General features: G+C 42.2%; 1 protein-coding gene across 2 annotated transcripts; it reads right to left on the reverse strand.

The window, feature by feature from the left end:
* Window positions 1–7,252: 7,252 nt before the first annotated feature.
* fpr1 (formyl peptide receptor 1) lies at window positions 7,253–15,913 on the reverse strand. Of its 2 annotated transcripts, none has more exons than XM_071383052.1 (3): window positions 15,755–15,913; window positions 10,006–10,160; window positions 7,253–9,047 (listed from the first exon to the last, which is right to left on the reverse strand). In XM_071383052.1, the coding sequence occupies exon 3, from the start codon at window positions 9,032–9,034 to the stop codon at window positions 7,889–7,891; it is 1,146 nt and encodes a 381-aa protein (XP_071239153.1). In that variant the 5' UTR covers window positions 9,035–9,047; window positions 10,006–10,160; window positions 15,755–15,913; the 3' UTR covers window positions 7,253–7,888. The 2 variants fall into 2 exon arrangements, with proteins under 2 accessions (XP_071239153.1, XP_071239152.1); XM_071383051.1 differs by lacking the exon at window positions 15,755–15,913 and adding an exon at window positions 10,320–10,465.
* Window positions 15,914–19,962: the final 4,049 nt, after the last annotated feature.

Raw genomic sequence — 19,962 nt, forward strand, 5'->3', positions numbered from 1 at the left:
AGTGGAGCACAGCAACATGCGGTTTCCAGACATTAGGCTACGTTAAAATTGCTGGCCTTTATTGCATACGAGTACAATCATTTAACATCAACCTTAGCTTAGTACCCACTTTAGGAATAATGCAGATCATATTTTTACAGATGGAAGATGTTAGCAATGACAGATTACCAATGCATATACAGTAGCTACTCTGAGGAAAATGCAGCTTCCCATAGGCCTATTTGTGTCTGAGACATATCCAAATTAGCTAACCAACTAAATTTCGTAAAAATCACTTGACAAAAGTGAGGAGAACCATGGAGTACGTTTACATGCACACTAATAATTAGGGCTGTGACGATACCACTACTGCAATATTTTTTCCATGGCAAAAATTAAGACACGAAGCAGACCAAAATCTTTGGTCCTTTAAAAACCTGATGTATGTGAAATATTGTGTGCTATAGCTTGGGAAATAAATAAATGTGACTCAATGACAACATAATCATGCTTGTTTCCAACATTAGGGCTGATTTCCTAAAGAAATTAAATATGCTTCGTGTTTGTTTCCTTGCCACGTTACTAATGAGTTTTGCGATACTGGTATCGTCCCGGAACTACTAATAACTTAATATTAAACTGATTATGGCAATACTCAGAGTTTTGCATTAGTCATGTAAACACTTTCCTCTGATTATCTTAAATCAGTGTAAGGTCCTAAGCAAAGTAAGCATAAACCGTTAAAACACCTAGTTCTTCATAGAATTTGACTTATTTTTGCATTTTATTATTTATCCTGAAGAGGGAGCTCTTTACATAGGCTTATAGCTATAACTTAGTGCATTACTGCAAGAATGGACAATATCACCCAACGCAACTAAACCTGTCAGAGAGGAGAGTGAACTACTGTGAACTAATTGTTACTGCGTCTACGGTGAGTGCTTAATAGATAGGAGCTTGCCAGCTCAGTAAAGTGCCAAAAATGCACACCGGCCATATACTGTTACTTGAAGTGCCATGGAAGGGTGTTGGGTATCGTGACAAACAATGGATGTAAAGCAAGTGCCGTTCTGAGAACGTTAAACTCAGTAACCTCACAGACCTTTAGTGAAGCCCATGAAAACTGGTGTGTTATACAGTGCATTCGGAAAGTATTCAGACCTTCACTTTTTCAAAATGTTGTTACATTACAGCCTTACTCGAACATTTTACATTACTTTTCCCCCCTCAATCTACACACAAAACCCCCTAAATACAAAGCAAAAACAAGTTCAGAAATGTTGGCAAATAATAAACTGAAATAAACTGAAATATCACATTTACATAAGTATTCAGATCCTTTACTCAGTACTTTGTTGAAGCACCTTTGGCAGCGATTACAGCCTCGAGTCTTCTTGGGTATGATGCCTCAAGCTTGGCACACCGGTATTTGGGGATTTTTGCCTCAATCCTGACTAGTCTCCCAGTCCCTGCCGCTGAAAAACATTCCCAAAACATGATGCTGCCACCACCACCATGCTTCACCGTAAGGATGGTGCCAGGTTTCCTCCAGACGTGACGCTGGCATTCAGGACAAAGAGTTCAATCTTGGTTTCATCTGACCAGAGAATCTTGTTTCTCATGGTCAAAGTCCTTTAGGTGCCTTTATGCAAACTCCAAGCGGGCTGTCATGTGCCTTTTACTGAAGAGTGGCTTCCGTCTGGCCACACTACAATGAAGGCCTGATTGGTGGAGTGCTGCAGAGATGAGAGAACCTTCCAGAAAGACAACCATCTCCAAGAGGAACTGGAGCTCTCTCAGAGTGACCATCGGGTTCTTGACCACCTCCAAACAAGTTGTAGAAACATCAAGGATGATCAATGGAAACAGGATGCACCTGAGCTCAATTTTGAGTCTTATAGTAAAGGGTCTGAATATTTATGTAAGGTATCTGTTTTGAATTTTTTATAAATGTGCAAACATTTCTAAAACCTGTTTTCGCTTTGTCATTATGGGGTATTGTGTGTAGATTTATATTTCATTTTTATCCATTTTAGAATAAGGCTGTAACGTAACAAAATATGGAAAAGGGAAGGGGTCTGAATACTTTCCGAATGCACTGTATTTAATCTTTGCGAAGGGTGTTCCTCAAGCTCTGTCATTCAAATGTTTTCATAGGTACAAACTATATAGCTACGACGCACTAATTTTTAACATGCTAAGTTTTAATGTATGGGTTGACACTTGTCAGAGACTGGTTCATATTCACGTTTCGCCACCCCCATTTCCATGACGAGTGCTAGCCAGCTAACTAGCTGTGTGAGAGTACTTGACACCGTTCACTGAGGATTAGTGCCACCTGGTATCCTTGGGACATCCCTACGCTAAATCCTACCCATAACCCCTGACCTAACTCGAATCGTATCTGCTTATCTTAATCGGCGTACGGTCAAAATCGAAGTAAGCATGCACCAAATAAAACACCTGTTTTTCTGAGCAATCTTTCGATTTATTAGGACATATAAACAGCTTAAAATCAGCTTTCCAGCTGTGTATTTGATCCGATTCAAATATGCTTTGCAAAAATGAACACTGTCACGGTGCTAGGACGTTTATTTTTATTAGCAATTTTCTGCATTTATTTAAGTCCCATCAGGTAACCTGATTTCAAATATGTCCATGTAAACAGGATTTGAGAAATGTATTGTATTAAAACAAACTAATTATGTTAATCTGACTATCCACAATAATCGTATTGTGTGCACGTAACCGTGCTCATTTAAGTTGTTCCTTTCAATTGACAACTACCAGAATTTAGTGTCTACAGCCCTACAATCGATGAAAACATAGCTAAATACCAAAACATGGAAAACTTGTCCTGTCTGTTGTTTTCCAACTGGCTAGCATGATGCAGCTCAGTCTTCAGAGGCACATTTTTTGCTGCAATCTCTGCAGTTTATCCTCCTTTCCCTTGAATAAACATCCCCCCCAAAAAAATAGTTTTGCCTTTCTGGTGCTCCTAAAGGCTGTGGTGCTTACATTAAGTGTTCTTTTCAACAACAAAAACATTTGAAATCAGATTTCTGAGGTACCTTTGTAGAGCTGTTTTAAGCACAATCCATACAGAATGTTTTAGATTTTTTTATTCCAGCTATAATAAAAATGTTGGCAGATATATTGGTTATCGTGAACATTTCCAAACTAAAAGCAGATCCAAACATCTCATATCGGTCAGGTTCTACCAAATAGCTAAATTTACAGTTCATGAGAACTTTTGTACAGTTATGAAAAATAAGGCAGTAACAGTTAAACGCTGATCATTTTCAAAAACATGTAATTTAGCTACCTAAATCAGCTAGCTAGCTATCATACTCAAAAATACACCAGAAGTGTCCATTTTGAATAAATTGGCTGGCTAGCTAGCTAACTAGCTAGCGTAGCTACATGAACAGTATTCTTATCTAAACATGGTTAGCTAGCTAGCTAGCTAGCTAGCTTTCACAACCCTGTATGCCCAGATATATTTTTGTATATATATAATAAGTTCACTAGATACCCTTATGACAGTCTGGCCAATGGCCACAGTCAGTTAACTATTCTCTGCATGTGTAGAGCCAAAGTTAAAGCATCGTGACAGCTGTCTTGATACCAACAAAATGTCAGGCTGTTGCTTGCCTCCAACCCTTCAAAAGTTATTAGAGAGATTAGAGAAAAAAAAAACAATGTATTTAAACGAAATGCGGACATGTGTGTGAAATGCATTGTATCTGGCTTGTAAGGAGACCACCGGGTGACAGCAGCAAGATAGCTAGCTAGCTAAATTCTTAGCTTTTGTTTGCGCAATGATGCCACAGCTACAACTACGTTAACTAGCGTAGATTGCGCGAGGCCTATCTGACCGTTCATAAAGCTAGCTAGCAAGGTTAGGTACCACTTGTATCGGATCGAACTCTGGAATGTACTTACCACATTTCTAAAGTCTGATTAGGTTAGACTTTCTCTGCCCATTCTTTATATCGCTCCACTTATGTTACATTGTGAATCGTGTTGTATCCATCCGGTTCCCCGCTAGTTAGCCCCATTTTTTCTACATAGTAATTAAAAGAATCAGGGGAGGAGAAAGGGGCGGAGATCATCGGCTATTCTTTTTCTTCTTCTTCTTCTTTGGTATTATGGCGGTCCGCAAACAAATATTATAGGTGAATGCCGCCACCTACTGTATTGGCTGTGTATCATCCTTCTATTCTGAAGTATGAATGTATTACCTTTGTGAAAAATTGCCCTACCAACTAACCCTGCACTCATTAAAACCTCACCACTATTCCACTACATTGGCCCTATCTGATCCTACATGGGGGCCAGCAGCCTGGGAGGAGAGGACACTATCGTTCAAAACATCTGTGACTCTTCTGCAGTAAAATCTTGTACACCCAAGTGCTTCTCAGTAGCTGCCACCAGAACATCTATCCTCTGTAATGTACATTCCATTCCTGCAGTACAATTCACAACCATGGCCATGAATGCCAAAATAATCTACCTTATTGAAGCACATGTAATTTCTATCACTCTCTATTGGCCTCAGCCTACTCACAGGTATCCATCTTCCTCTATTACTCTCTTTGCAGCCTCAGCATACAACACCTGCACTACTCTGATGCTGGCAATCTCAAACTGCCTTTCTCTCACCGGGCACCTCTGATCTCCAGCACCATTGGTACTTCTACAGTTTACACACAAAACTTTTTCCACCGATACTACAGATTCCTTTGTCTCATGTCCTCCTGCACACTTCGCACATCGAGGAATCTCCCTCCTACACACTGCTGCCACATGACCATAAGCTTGACACCTAAAACACCGTAATGGATTTAGGACAAAAGCTAACACGGGATAACTGACACATCCTAACTCTGCATCAAAACTCAGAAGTACAGACAGTGTCTTCTTTGTTTCACCACGTTCTCCACCGGGTCTGTGTTTCACCAAACAAATCTTCAACTTCAGTTGATCCACTTAACACTTAACGCCACTCCAGTTATCACTCCTTTTAATGGCGCCCTGCTCCAGAGACGAAAACAAGTTACAGTTCTTGGATCCATTCTCTCCAAAAATATCACTCCCACTGGGCCAGAACCTTCTTTGTCATAATCACGATGAGGATCAAACTCTACGTTCTTCACCGCACCTGCCACCGCAGTTAATTCATCCTCACACTGGTCAGATTCAATTTCCTTCTGTAGCTCCTCCAAAAGTTCTGTGTGATCCACCTTTCCATGTTCATTCAAAACATGTTCCACTTTTCTCCTTTTTTGCCTGTCCTCCATATTCTCCTTCTTCAGATCTTATAGATGGCTTGTGCATGCCCCCATTCCATATTTACTTATAATACACTACTGTATATATACACAAGTCTGTGGACACCCCTTGAAATGAGTAGATTCTGCTATTTCAGCCACACCCGTTGCTGACAAGTGTATTAAATCGAGCACACAGTCATGCAATCTCAATAGACAAACATTGGCAGTAGAATGGCCTTCGTGACTTTCAACATGGCACCATCATAGTATGCCACCTTTCCAACAAGTCAGTTTGTCAAATTTCTGCCCCTGTTAACTGTAAGTGCTGTTATTGTGAAGTTGAAACGTCTAGGAGCAACAACGGCTTAGCCGCGAAGTGGTAGGCCAAACAAGCTCACAGAACGGGACTGCTGAGTGCTGAAGCGTGTAACGTGTAAAAAACGTCTGTCCTCAGTTAAAACACTCACTACAGACTTCTAAACTGCCCCTGGAAGCAACATCAGCACAAGAACTGTTTGTCGGGAGCTTCATTAAATGTGTTTCCATGGCCGACAATCTGCACACAAGCCTAATATCACCATGCGCAATGCCAAGCGTCGGCTGGAGTTGTGTAAAGCTCACCACCATTGGACTCTGGAGCAGTAGCAACGTGTTCTCTGCAGTGATGAATAACGCTTCATCATCTGGCAGTCCAACGGACAAATCTGGGCTGCCAGGAGAACGCTACCTGCCCGAATACATAGTGCCATCTGTAAAGTTTGGTGGCGGAGAAATAGTGGTCTGGGGCTGTTTTTCATGGTTCGGGCTGGGCCCCTTAGTTCCAGTGAAGAGACATCTTAATGCTACAGCATACAAAGACATTTTAGATGATTCTGTGCTTCCAACTTTGTGGCAACAGTTTGGGGAAGGCCCTTTCCTGTTTCAGCATAACAATACCCCCGTGCACAAAGCAAGGTCCATACAGAAATGGTTTGTCGAGATCGGTGTGGAAGAACAAAGACTGACCGGCACAGAGCCCTAACCTTAACCCCTTCGAACACCTTTGGGATGATTTGGAAGCCAGGCCTAATCCCCAACATCAGTGCCCAATTTAACTAATGCTCTTGTGGCTGAAAGGAAAAAGTCCCTGCAGCAATGTTTCAACATCTAGTGGAAAGCCTTCCTAGATTAGTGGAGGCTGTTATAGCAGCAAACAGCAAAGGGGGGACCAACTCCATAAAAATGCCCATGATTTTGGAATGAGATGTTCGACGAGCAGGTGTCCACATACTTTTGTAGTGCATGTTCCACTTTTCTAAATGTTTTCCTGTCCGCCATCTTACCCCCACCTCATGGCCACTCCATAAGATATTATTTTTCCAGTCAGTCTGGTAGACTCGTACACTGTGGCTGGGCTGACCACCATTCGTGTTACATTGTGGCCAAAATATCAGTTATAGCCTTCACCCTACTGAAGCAGAAATATAGCTAGGTTGACTGAAGTTATAGAAACAGGCTACCTTGAAGGACACAATCATATTTTGCCTGTAGCAAGTTCAACTTCTACAAATGTGAAAGTATTAAAGAGTTGATAAAGTCAAGTTAAATTCAGTTATGATTAAGGTATTGATGATGGTGATGATCATCATGAAAACATTTACTGTTCTAAAGCTGCAAATGCATGAAGTTCAATTGGCCTAGAAATATTTGGGGAAAAAAGGTTTAAACACAGTTGAAATGAGAGGGAATCAAATTGTTAATTGCTTCCTCCCTCATTGATCTAATACCATTGGACAGGTCAAAGCACTACAGTATGAATTGATATACAATCTGTAAATTAAACATTTCAGGAATAATCCCAAATAGATAGGGAGGGATTTTTGGCACAAGGCAAATAGGATTTATTTTCTAAATTACGTTTCCATTTATTCTAACTGTGACAGCTTTGCTGCCACCCTGTGGCAGAGACAGTTATGCCGTCAGGAGATTTCTGGAAAATAGAAATTAAGAAGTAGTCATCTATTCAACCATTTAATAACATCATACATAAAAAGGTATACAAATACAAACATACATCAAAGTATTAAGGAAAAACATTCCTTCAATAATAAACTATACAAGTTCAAACCAAAGATAGTCACCTTGTTAAATATTAGCCTAATTTTTTACAAAAACAAGCATGTACAAAAAGTGGCTTTGAACGAAAAGACAGACAATTTATATATTCAGCTTGAACAATGACATGTGTGTATCATACAAATTATTCAGATCTTATCCAGTATTTTATTAACATTCTCATTAGTGACTGTATTGCTCATACAAAAACAGTGCTGAAATGTGTCCACAGACCCCATCATTTTCTGAGTCACAAAAGATTATTGAAATCAAACTTGTTGATTTGAATTCAGTCCTGGAGATTTACCTTGTTAAAACTGAGTACATGCTCAGCGTTCAAATTCTTAAATCCTGCCTTAAACTTTCCCTTAAACTAAGTCTCGAGCTGTTTGAAAACATTATTGAATTACCTTGATGACAAGGTCCTTCTAATGTTTGTATTTTCTTTGCTTTAAAGGATGTCAATCATGTTATCATAAAGCCAAAGTCAAATTTCCAGATTGTGTGGTCAATAACGTTTCTCATTATAATATAAGACCCTATACCTCAGCATCAGAATAGGACTTCTCCTTGCTACGGCTTGTGAGTCCAGAGTTTGTGTAGGTGTGGTTGGACCTTGACACTTCCTCAGTGAAGGCACTCTCCAGAACCGTCAGAATGGACTTGCGCAGCTTATCCTTGAAGTCCTGGCCCATGAACACGTACAGCAGGGGGTTCAGACAGCTGTTGAGGAAGGCCAGGCTGGTGGCTATGGGGACCCCGATGGTGGTGACGTGGTCTAACGTGTAGCTGAACTCAGCGGCCGCGTTGTTCACCATCTCGATCAGGGCCATGATGTGGTAGGGGGCCCAGCACAGGAAGAAAGCTGTGATGACGGCGGCGATGATCTTGAATGGCCGCCCGGAGTGGCTGGCCAGGTTGCGGTTCCTCTTGAGCCGGTGGATGATGATGGCGTAGCAAGTGACGATGATGGCGAAGGGCACCACGAAGCCCAGCAGGAAGCGGGTGACGATCATGGCCTGATGGCGGAACACTCGCAGCTCTGCCACCTCCTTTGTGTCATAGTCATCGGAGAAAGCAAAGTTGTTGAAGCAGTTGACGATTTCTTCGTTCTTGTAGGACGCCCCGATGTCCCGGAAGACAAAGTAGGGGGAGCTGAGGACCAGGGCCCACAGCCAGACACCCAGACTGATACAGGACGCCTTGCGTATGTTCCGATGGTTCTGGGCCCAGACAGGACGCACCACGGACACACACCTGTCCACGCTGATGACCACCAGGATGTAGACGCTGGCGAACATGTTGAGGAAGCTGATCGTGGAGTTGAGCTTGCACATGAACTTGCCGAAGGGCCAGTGAAAGTCCATGGCCGTGTAGGTCACGCTGAGAGGCAGGAACGCTGTGAAAAGGAAGTCGGCCACAGCCAGGTTGAGGAACCACACCGTGTTGACCGTCTTCTTCATCTTAAATCCCGTCACCCAGATGACAAGTCCATTTCCCAGAACCCCCAGCACGAAGGCCAGGCAGTAGACGATGAGGGACATGATGTTGAGGGACTGCCGGAGCTCTGCGTGCTCGTCAGTGTAGTCCTCATAGTCGTCTGTCGAGTTGCCTGGCGATGAGTCGTTGTGAGACAGCTCTGTCCAGATCTCAAGATACAAAGGAGTTGTGGTTAAGGCCATCATTGTGTTTGAGAACCTGAGAGGGTAAAGAAAAAAATGTTTTATTTTCAGAGAAGATGACAGTTTGATAATATGCAGTAAATGAATTATGCGCAAAGTTGCCTAATCTGCATAAACCATTTAATATTTAGTATGTTGTTAGGATAAATTACCTTCACCACTCTTCAGGCATGCTGCCTTACAATTGATTCCCCCCACTACTTGCTGTTCTTATTTACATCCCCTAGAGTTCACTGACACTTCAAATGTGCTGCGAATGCATGAATTTAACAAAAAATGTGTTGTGCAATAATGTGAAATTCTTAATTAAGGTATATCTCCTTAACTTGCCCTCACACGCCACAAAGATAGAACATTTTGGAATCCAAGATCATTATAAAACTGGAGAATGTGCACTCTATAATTCGTTTTTTGGTGGGAGTAATTAAGGAAAAGGATTTGTTCAGAGTTTCACAGTACAGTAGCCTATCTTCTATACTATGGAATAGAACTGTGGAATGAGGAATGAAGGTTTTTCATATAGAATGAAAAATAATGTAATTCAGTTGATATTTCTCATCTAGTTGGATTATGAGTAATATGCCTATAAAATGCACTGCTTAAGTTACCTATTTATCCTGTACGAGTCATTGATTTAGTATTGCTTATTCAAATGTTAGGAATGATGGATTCATTCAGTTATTTTTTTTAAATTATAGTTCATACCGTTATTATAGCATTTCTTTCCAATGATTTGTTATTAATAAGTTAATGTTACCCTCAACTGGTATATCATGACCATAAGACATAAGCTACACATACAAATGATATGAATCTAACTGTTGCTCTGATAGGCTATTTATTTGCAACGTTTTTAAAACGGATGGTACAGAATTTTTTAATTTTTTATTCGTTCATCAACTGTTGACGTAGAAGCCTACAAATACCAATTTAATATGATTACTCCAATGAATGGTGAAAAATGTTAGACATACCTTGAATAACGTGTATATTCCAATCAGAACAGGCGAACGGAGTTGTCTCTTCAGCTTGAAGGACGTTGTCTGGCACTAAACCGCTACACTGCTGTAGTCAGGAGCGCAGACGGTATAGTATCTTGAAGTGTGACGTCAGTTCTTCATATGTTCAGCTGGAAGACACAGTTGTAAGAGGCACTTCACATGAGATGCTTTTCGAATGAAAATATCCACATTCTGTGCAAGAAACACAATTCAACACGTAACAAATATACATTTTTACACAATGTTTGTTGGCTAAGTGTTTGTGTGCAGAGCAACGCATTACTTACCCACAATGACAACATTAATTGAAATGTTATGACACAGGCATCAAGCTATATAGCCTAAAATTAGAATAATTATGAATCAATGGAATTGCTACTGAGCAGCAACAGTGGTGTCCACGCTTAAAAACCGTGCGTACCATTTTCTCATTATGGAGAAGGCTAGTGGCGCTATACGACAGTCATCACCGCCACAACTTGTATGACATTCATGATGACTCGTCAAGGTTGATAGATGCCGCGTTCACATTCTATTCGGGAACCAGGAAACTCGGAAAAGTCTGATTCGTTGAACACTGCACGTGTATAACTACAACTATATAGCAAGTCGTACGTTTCAACGTGTCCTAGTTCCGACTAGCACATGAACGCAGCACAAAAGCAAAGAACATCTGCTTTTCCATGTGGTGGAGGATAGGTAGCAAAATGTGGTTTGGAATCTGTAACCAGAGAAAGTTCTGCCATTTCCTTTGAGGGTCTTCATATAGCTAAGTGACTATGCTGCAATATTTTCTCATTAACTACAATCTATCCACTTATTATGGTTGAAAGCCAAATGGGTGTTCCTATGGGTACATTGAAACTTGAATACCCTATTGGTAGTATCCATAGATTTGTTGGTGATTTTAAGCATAGTTTGTAGAGATGTTTTAGGTTGCAATTAGTCCTATCAACAATATATACTGAGTATACCAAACATTAGGAACACCTTCCTAATATTGAGTTGCATCAATTCTTCGGGGCATGGACTCTACAAGGTGTAAAAGCGTTCCACAGGGATGCTGGCCCATGTTGACTCCGATGCTTCCCACAGTTGTCAAGGTGGCTGGATGTCCTTTGGGTGGTGGACCATTCTTGATACACAGGAAACTGTTGAACGTGAAAAACCCAGTAGCGTTGCAGTTCTTGACACAAACCAGTGCGTCTGGCACCTACTACCATACCCCATTCAAAAGTACTTACATATTTTGTCTTGTCCATTCATCCTCTGAATGGCACATATACACAATCCGTGTCTCAATTGTTTCAAGGCTTAAAATATATATTTTTTACCTGTCTCCTTCCCTTCATCTACACTGATTGAAGTGGATTTAACAAGTGGCATCAATAAGGGATCATAGCTTTCACCTGAATTCACCTGGTCGGTCTACGTCATGGAAAGAGCAGGTGTTCTTAATGTTTTGTACACTCAGTGTAGCTCTATGTGAGTGAATTAGCCCATGTCTGTTGCTGACTGGCCAGGTGTCCAGGAATAATGTCATGCATCTTGATGCATAAGCCTGTTACCATTTATGTGGTTTTGTATGGCAATGACAACAGTATTTAGAATAGATGGCTAAAGCCCTACAGACCTTGAGCCAGACTACCTAGAAAAGGCCACCAACTCCTAAACCCATCGCTGAAAAGGGTGGCTGTGGCCTGCATGACTGTAATGTGTTTCACTCTTTGTGGGGTGAGCTCATGTTTGCTTGAGGTTCAGTGTAATAACTCTGTTGACTGTTTGAATCAACATCTGGACATATACATGTGTTTATGTCCCTCTCTGCACTGCCGAGCATGTGACAAGCAACTCACAGCATCTGTCAGTAATTTGGTGTGCCCTCAAATGGCAGGTTACTCCTTCCATTGCTGTGTCCACTGAGTCCTGAGCTGGACATTATGGGCATTTTAGAAATAAACCATACGCTCTGGTGACAGACAGCCTGTTGTCTGGATCCATCACAACATAGCCATACTTTATGTAGTCTTTGTTTTTAATGTGTATATTTGCTAAATATATAGTGCTACATTCAGGCACAATTACCAAGAAACTCTAGTATCAAGTTGACCCCATTCTCAGCATTTACTCAGTAACTGTCAAGGGCCTGTTTTACATCCTTCTATAGAATCTATTGTGTCACATACAATAATACGGATGTGTGATATAAAATATGCGACTAAGAGTTTATGCAAACAAAGGTCACTTTCTTATAAGGAACTTCCCTCTTATCGTTACTTGGATTTTGAACACCCAGACTTACGTACGTCACACACAGCTTCTTTTATCTCAGTTGCTTGGTGAGATGAGTGAATTACACAAGTGCACTAAGTTACATTTCAATATCAAGTTACAATAGAAAATGTATTTTATGACCTTGTCTGCCCTGTGTGATAAAATCCTAATATCTAGGCCAGCTGCGAATGCGTAATTTTGTCATTCACCTTTTCCTGATTAGTGTGGACTTTGGTGTTTTATAACGTTTGCAGAATATTGCTTCCGCTGAACTTGACACTTTCTTTAGCAGTTTCGCATATTGGATGTCTGCTCTTAAACACATTGTAAAAGAATGTCCAAAAGTGATCTAACAGCAGCCATTCATTGACAGGAACCTTCATAACTACTACTTCTATGGTCAAATTTGATGTTTTCATTGACCATCACAGCATATTACACTTACTTACATCCTGAAGAAAGATGGCGCCGTATTGGATGGCCGCTGTTTTGCAACCTCCGACCCAACTTAGCTTTGATTATTTTGTTGTTTATTTTTACTTTATTTTCAACAAATGTATCCTCTATTACTTCTTACAACCGACAATGACTTTTGAACGTCAGATCGGCAGTTACTTACCCCAATTCCGGCTTCAACTTCGACTCACCTGCCCTGGGCACTCTGTAATTCCGACCCAATTTGAGCTACCCAAGAGGAAATGTCAGCATTACAAAGGCAAGGGGGGTGGGATATGCTACCAACGGGACCCTCGAAACTGCAACATTCTTTGCTTTTCCGAAACATGGCTCTCGGACAAGATACCCTCCATGGCTATCCAACTCGATGGATTCTCCATTCACCGGGCGGACAGGATAGTGGAGTCGGGTAAATTGAGAGGGGAGGGGTTTGCCTCTACATCAACTGGTGTGCTAACTCCAGCGCGGTGGAAGTGTCGACCCACTGTTCACCCGTCTTGGAATACCTTCGAGGGAGTTTTCAGCTGTTATCGTGACTGTGTACATTCCACCTCAGGACAAGAAAAATAGCAAACTGGCCCTTAACAAACTGCACAAGGCTATAAACAAGCAAGAACCTACAACCAGAGGCTGCTTTTCTGTTTACCGGCGATTTTAATTCCACGTCACTAAAACACGTGATGCCCAACTTCTGTCAACACGTCTCCAACACCACTAGGGGCGATAATGACCACTGCTATTCTACTCACAAGCAAGCATACAAAGCCCTCCCTCTTCCACCATAAGCCAAATCAGACCATGATTACGTACTCCTGCTTCCTGTTTACAAGCAGAAACTCAACAGGAAGTACCCGTGACTTTTTCCGTTGAGAAATGGTCACCAGAATCAAAGATTATGCTACAGGACTGCTTTGTTATCACTGGTTGTAATATGTTTGGAGACTCCGACAATAATATTGACGAGCTAACCACCTCAAAAGCACTGGATTAACACAAGGTTGGCAATAAACTAAATACAGCGCTATCGTAGACAACCCTGAGTCTACGGCCGAGGACAGGAATAAGTACAAGAATTCCGGCAATGACCTCCGCAGAGTCATAAAACCACAACAAAGGAATAAGGTGGAATCATATTGCACAGTCTCTGACACCCACGTGTGGCAGGGGCTATAGTCCATTATGGATTACAAAGGAAGAACCAACCGTGATCTGCCCAACGATTCCTCTCTACCAGACACTCAATGCATTTGACAACATCGTGCAGGGTGTGAGGGCCGTCACCAACCCAGAGGATTGGGTGATCGCTCTGGGAGGCCGACGCAAGAAAGGTCTTTAATCAGGTCAACACCCGCAAGGCCCAACGGTATTCCAGGGCGCATTCTCAGAGCATGCGCAGAACAGCTGGCAGGCATGTTCACAGTAATTTTCATCCTCTCCTTGTCTCAGTCTGTAATCCCCACATGTTTTAAGATGACTACCATCATTCCTGTCCCCAAGAACTCTAAGGCTTCATGCCACAAGGACTACCGCCCTGTAGCACTCACTTCTGTAATCATGAAGTGCTTTGAGAGGCTGGCACACATTAACGCCATCATCCCAGACACTCTAGACCCACTCCAATTTGCATACTGCCCCAACAGATCCATAGATGATGCAATCTCAATTGCTCTCCACACTGCCCTCACCCACCTAGATAAGAGGAATACCTATGTGAGAATGCTGTTCACTGACTACAGTACAGTGTTCAACACCATTGTCCCCTCCAAGCTTGTCACCAAGCTTGGGACACTGAGTTAGGACTCTGAGCACGCACATTTTGTTACGTTACAGCCTTATTCTAAAATGGATAAAATAAAATGTCCTCATCAATCTACATACAGTACACAGTGCATGTCAGAGAAAAAACCAAGCCATGAGTTTGAAGGAATTGTCCATAGAGCTCCGAGACAGGATTGTGATGAGGCACAGATCTGGGGAAGGGTACCAAAACATTTCTGCAGCATTGAAGGTCCCCAAGAACACAGTGGCCTCCATCATTCTTAAATGGAAGAAGTTTTGAACCACCAAGACTCTTCCTAGAGCTGGCCTCCCGGCCAAACTGAACAATCAGGGTAGAAGGGCATTGGTCAGGGAGGTGACCAAGAACCCAATGGTCACTCTGACAGAGTGGTCACTGACAGCCTGAATGCCAAGCGTCACATCTGGAGGAAACCTGGCACCATCCCTACGGTGAAGCATGATGGTGGCAGCATCATGCTGTGGGGATGTTTTTCAGTGGCAGGGACTGAGAGACTGTCAGGATCGAGTGAAAAGATGAACGGAGCAAATTATAGAGAGATCTTTGATGAAGAGCATTCTGGACCTCAGACTGGGGCGAAGGTTCACCTTTCAAGAGAACAACATCCCTAAGAACACACCCAAGACAACACAGGAGTGAATGAAATCTCTGAATGTCCTTGAGTGACCCAACCAGAGCCCGGACTTGAACCTGATCAAACATCTCTGGAGAGACCGGAAAATAGCTGTGCAGCAACGCTCCCCATCCAACCTGACAGAGCTTGAGAGGATCTGCAGTGAAGAATGGGAGAAACTCCCCAAATACAGGTGTACCAAGCTTGTAGCGTCATACCCAAGAAGACTCGAGGCTGTAATCACAGCCAAAGGTGCTTCAACAAAGTAAAGAGTCTGAATACTTATGTAAATGTGACATTTCAGTTTATTAAACGTTTTTTTTATAGATTTGCAAACATTTCTAGAAACCTCTTTTTGCTTTGTCATTATGGGGTATTGTGATGTGGATTGATGAGGGCAAAAAAATGATTTAATCAATTTTAAAATAAGGCTGTAATGTAACAAGTGTGGAAAAAGTCAAGGGATCTGAATACTTTCCGAATGCACTGTACATTTATACTGACTCTACACACACGCACACTCACTCACATATAAGCTGCTGCTACTCTGTTTCTTATATCCTGTTGCCTAGTCACCTTACCTGTCACGAACATCGTTGTAAGGATTGTCGGACCAAAGTGCAGCGTGGTATGGGTTCAACATATTTATTTAGTGAACCGGCACTTAAAAAACAACAATAAAGCACAAACGAAATGTGCCGCTACTGACGTGCACACAGGCAACTAACCAAAAACAAGATCCCACAAATCCAGTGGGGAAATGGCTTCCTAAATATGATCCCCAATCAGAGACAACGATAAACAGCTGCCTCTGATTGGGAACCATACCAGGCCAACATAGAAAATATTAACCTAGATAGGAACACCCCCCCCTAGTCACACCCCGACCTAACCAAAAGAGAGAATAACAAGGCTCTCTATGGTCAGGGCGTGACATTACCCATATACATACCTCCATCATTCCAGTGTCCCTGCACAACAGCATGGTATTGGAACTGAACCTGTATATAGTATGCTTATTTTCTTACTTATTGTGTTCTTCATATTTCTTCTTATTTCTTGTGTTTTTTCTAGTATTAAATTGTTATTGATTATTGCATTGTTGGATTTTGAGTTTGCAAGAAAGGCATTTCACTGTAAAAAAAAAACTTGAAACTTGATTAATGTTAATGTTTAAGCCTTTACATCTGACTCGCCATTTTTAGGTTTGAACATTACAGTGCAGAACAGCACCATTTTTATTTAATTTAATTTATATTTAACCTTTATTTTACCAGGTAGGCTAGTTGAGAACAAGTTCTCATTTGCAACTGCGACCTGGCCAAGATAAAGCAAAGCAGTTCGACACATACAACAACACAGAGTTACACATGGAATAAACAAACATACAATCAATAATACAGTAGAAAGAATCTATAAACAGCATGTGCAAATGAGGTAGGATAAGAGAGGTAAGGCAATAAATAGGTCATGGTGGTGAAGTAATTACAATATAGCAATTAAACACTGGAATGATAGAATGTGCAGAAGATGAATGTGCAAGAAGAGATACTGGGGTGCAAAGGAGCAAGATAAATAAATACAGTACGGGGATGAGGTAGATTGGATGGGCTATTTACAGATGAGCTATGTACAGGTGCAGTGATCTGTGAGCTGCTCTGACAGCTGGTGCTTAAAGCTAGTGAGGCAGGTAAGAGTCTCCAGCTTTAGTGATTTTTGCAGTTCGTTCCAGTCATTGGCAGCAGAGAACTGGAAGGAGAGGCGGCCAAAGGAAGAATTGTCTTTTGGGGTGACCAGTGAGAAATACCTGCTGGAGTGCGTGCTACGGGTGGGTGCTGCTATGGTGACCAGTGAGCTGAGATACGGCAGGGCTTTACCTAGCAGAGACTTGTAGATGACCTGGAGCCAGTGGGTTTGGCGACGAGTATGAAGCGAGGGCCAGCCAACGAGATCATACAGGTCGCAGTGGTGGGTAGTATATGGGGCTTTGGTGACAAAACAGATGGCACTGTAATAGACTGCATCAAATTTGTTGAGTAGAGGGTTGGAGGCTATTTTGTAAATGACATCGCCGAAGTCGAGGATCGGTAGGATGGTCAGTTTTACGAGGGTATTTGTTTCCTAGTTTCAGTGCAGTGGGCAGATGGGAGGAGGTGCTCTTATTCTCCTTGGACTTTACAGTGTCCCAGAATGAAACACACACAAGCTTACAGTAAATCAAAGATCACTTCCTCATTGAGAATTAAGGCTAACCTTGACATGAACCCTAACTATTTGCATGCACATTATTTCTGAGGAAAGACACAATTCTTTGACATAAAGTATACTGACATACTGTAGATAAGATGAGATAAAATAAGAAATACTTTATTAATCCCTGAGGGAAAACTGAGACATGTCCACTGCGTTCATCCAATCTGTATGGATATCTTGTGTAAATGGATCTATTTGTGCTGGACAAGAGGGTTAAATTCAGCTGGTCATTCTCTAAATATTTTGAGCTCTCTCTTTCACAACCGCTTAGAATGATGAGACCAGAAACCAAACGTTTTTTGTCTTAAAACAACAGAAATGGGGTGAATCACACTTAAGATTTATCAGTGCACACATCCATAGACCCACCCACACATAACCCAGACCAGGCCAGGGAGGGGAGATCAGCCCTGAAGTACTGTGTGTAGCTTACATGTGTCCTCCTCCGCTCAACAAACCACCTGAACTAAACCGTAGGGGAGAGGAACATGGGAATATAATAATCAGTCCAAGCTGTAGAGATGGAGGTGGGTGAGTGCTGACTGCTGACATTACAGATTCCGCCTCCGTCTCTTCTTCCCAAGGAACTGTGAGCCGAGCCGAGCCCTGCCACAAACACACACAGTCCAAACGGGAGGAAGTACAGAACTTTGGATCAACATCCAATTCGGCTCGTTTCCTCCCACTTGTTCCCCCTCACCGTTCATTATACACCCACACCACACAGACAAGCATACATCTGTGGGGGAGGGCGGTTGTGAATTTTGGCCGATGCTTTGTGGACCTTTCTCCATCTCCACTGAAAGTTGTCCAAAGTGTTTAAACAAGTGCTGGCAGACAGTATGATGTTGTACTTGGATCATGGCCTAGAGTTTGGGAACCAGAATGAGTTTATGCGGATCCTTTAAGGGGGCTGAACTTGATTTCAATTTCAATTCTCCTCATTAGGAAATGCAACTGAGAATGAGACTTGGGTCTTGGAGGTGTGCTTTGATGTGGGTGTCTCTTGTGTGTGTGTTCGAACGTGGGAAGAGTTTGGACTTTCACTCTGCCTAAACAGTACACAGTTACAGTCTAACCAGGTTCTTGGACATTTTTCCATTGCACACATACACAATCTGACTTGGCACAACACTGCTGGGTGCTTGTCGTCATTAATTACATAAAGCATTTGCACCTCAGAAACTTGTCTGCACATTGCTTGAACGCAATCAAACCCAAAAGCTTGGAGCAATCAAACTTTTTTCCCAGGGTGAGCGGCTAGAATTTACCCAACCCAAAACTGGATCCCCAGCCAGTGAACATACCACGCAGGAGCTCTGCACACTACCAAAGAGCAGATGTGAGGGGGAAGAGAATGAAGGCCCCTGGTGTGTGTGTGTGTGTGCGTGTGTGTGTGTGTGTGTGTGTGTGTGTGTGTGTGTGTGTGTGTGTGTGTGTGTGTGTGTGTGTGTGTGTGTGTGTGTGTGTGTGTGTGTGTGTGTGTGTGTGTGTGTGTGTGTGCGCATGTGCTGGTGAGGCTGTGTGTGCGTGCGAGCATGCGTGTGTGTCAACCTCTGCTTTGAGTCAGAGCAACACCCTCATTTGTGTGTGTGGGAGAACTCATGTTTCTTTTATCATTGGCTTTTTTCACTCATGCATAAATATTCAGCGTCTGCACATTTTGCCACAGGAGAGATATCTGACACTGGGACATAAGCAATTCTTTCCGCCCTGCTGGGGACAGTTCAAAGCAATAAGGGAAATGATTCTCTGTTGATTTATCCTCAAGGAATGCACTGTTAAATCTGTGCCTATCTAATCTTGAGCTGGTCCATATGTTACACTTCTGGTGGATTTCTTTGTACTGATGTCCGGACCGGATGAAATACTGTATTTAAGTAATATATTTTGCCTTTAAATTAACATCTTATCTCTCTTGTTATTATTGTTTAAAGTGTTATTCTAATTGATTGTTCTCTAGTCATTCTGTGCAGCTCTATAGCAAGTGGTTCAAAACGACAGTGTCTGGAGTGGATATTAATAGCTATCCCTAAGCTGTAGTTTGAGGGAAGCTTTCGCAGACCATGTTTTGCCATACTTCTTGATTCACCAACCAAACTTGTAATTAGGCCGGGCTGCACAAATACCAATTTGGGTGTGTAAAACAACCAGTGGGAGTTTGAGGGGAATTCAGATTTTTGGGGGAGAGGTTGGGGGAGTGTGGGGAAATGTGGGGGAGGGAGGTTTGGACTGGTGTTGAGGGGTTTATTCTTCACAACAGCTGTATTGAGAGGGTGTGGCATCAACAAGAGAGAGCCAGGCTAAATTCACTGTGTTATTGCCTAGCCCAAGGGTAGTGAAAAACTAATGACATAGCTCACAGCCAGGTTGTGATTCACCCTGTGTGTTCGTAGCTGTCGAGGGGGAAAAATGTGGGCTCATTGCTTTTCTACATCTCCCAAATCTGTTTGTTGAGGGAGTGAAAGCCTTACGGTGTCGCAGAGAGCTGCTGGAGCTCCCATAACATTCCAGTTGTCTTGTCTTGAAGACAGAG

This window comes from Salvelinus alpinus, chromosome 35 (genome assembly GCF_045679555.1).
Source record: "Salvelinus alpinus chromosome 35, SLU_Salpinus.1, whole genome shotgun sequence".
Classification (NCBI taxonomy): domain Eukaryota; kingdom Metazoa; phylum Chordata; class Actinopteri; order Salmoniformes; family Salmonidae; genus Salvelinus; species Salvelinus alpinus.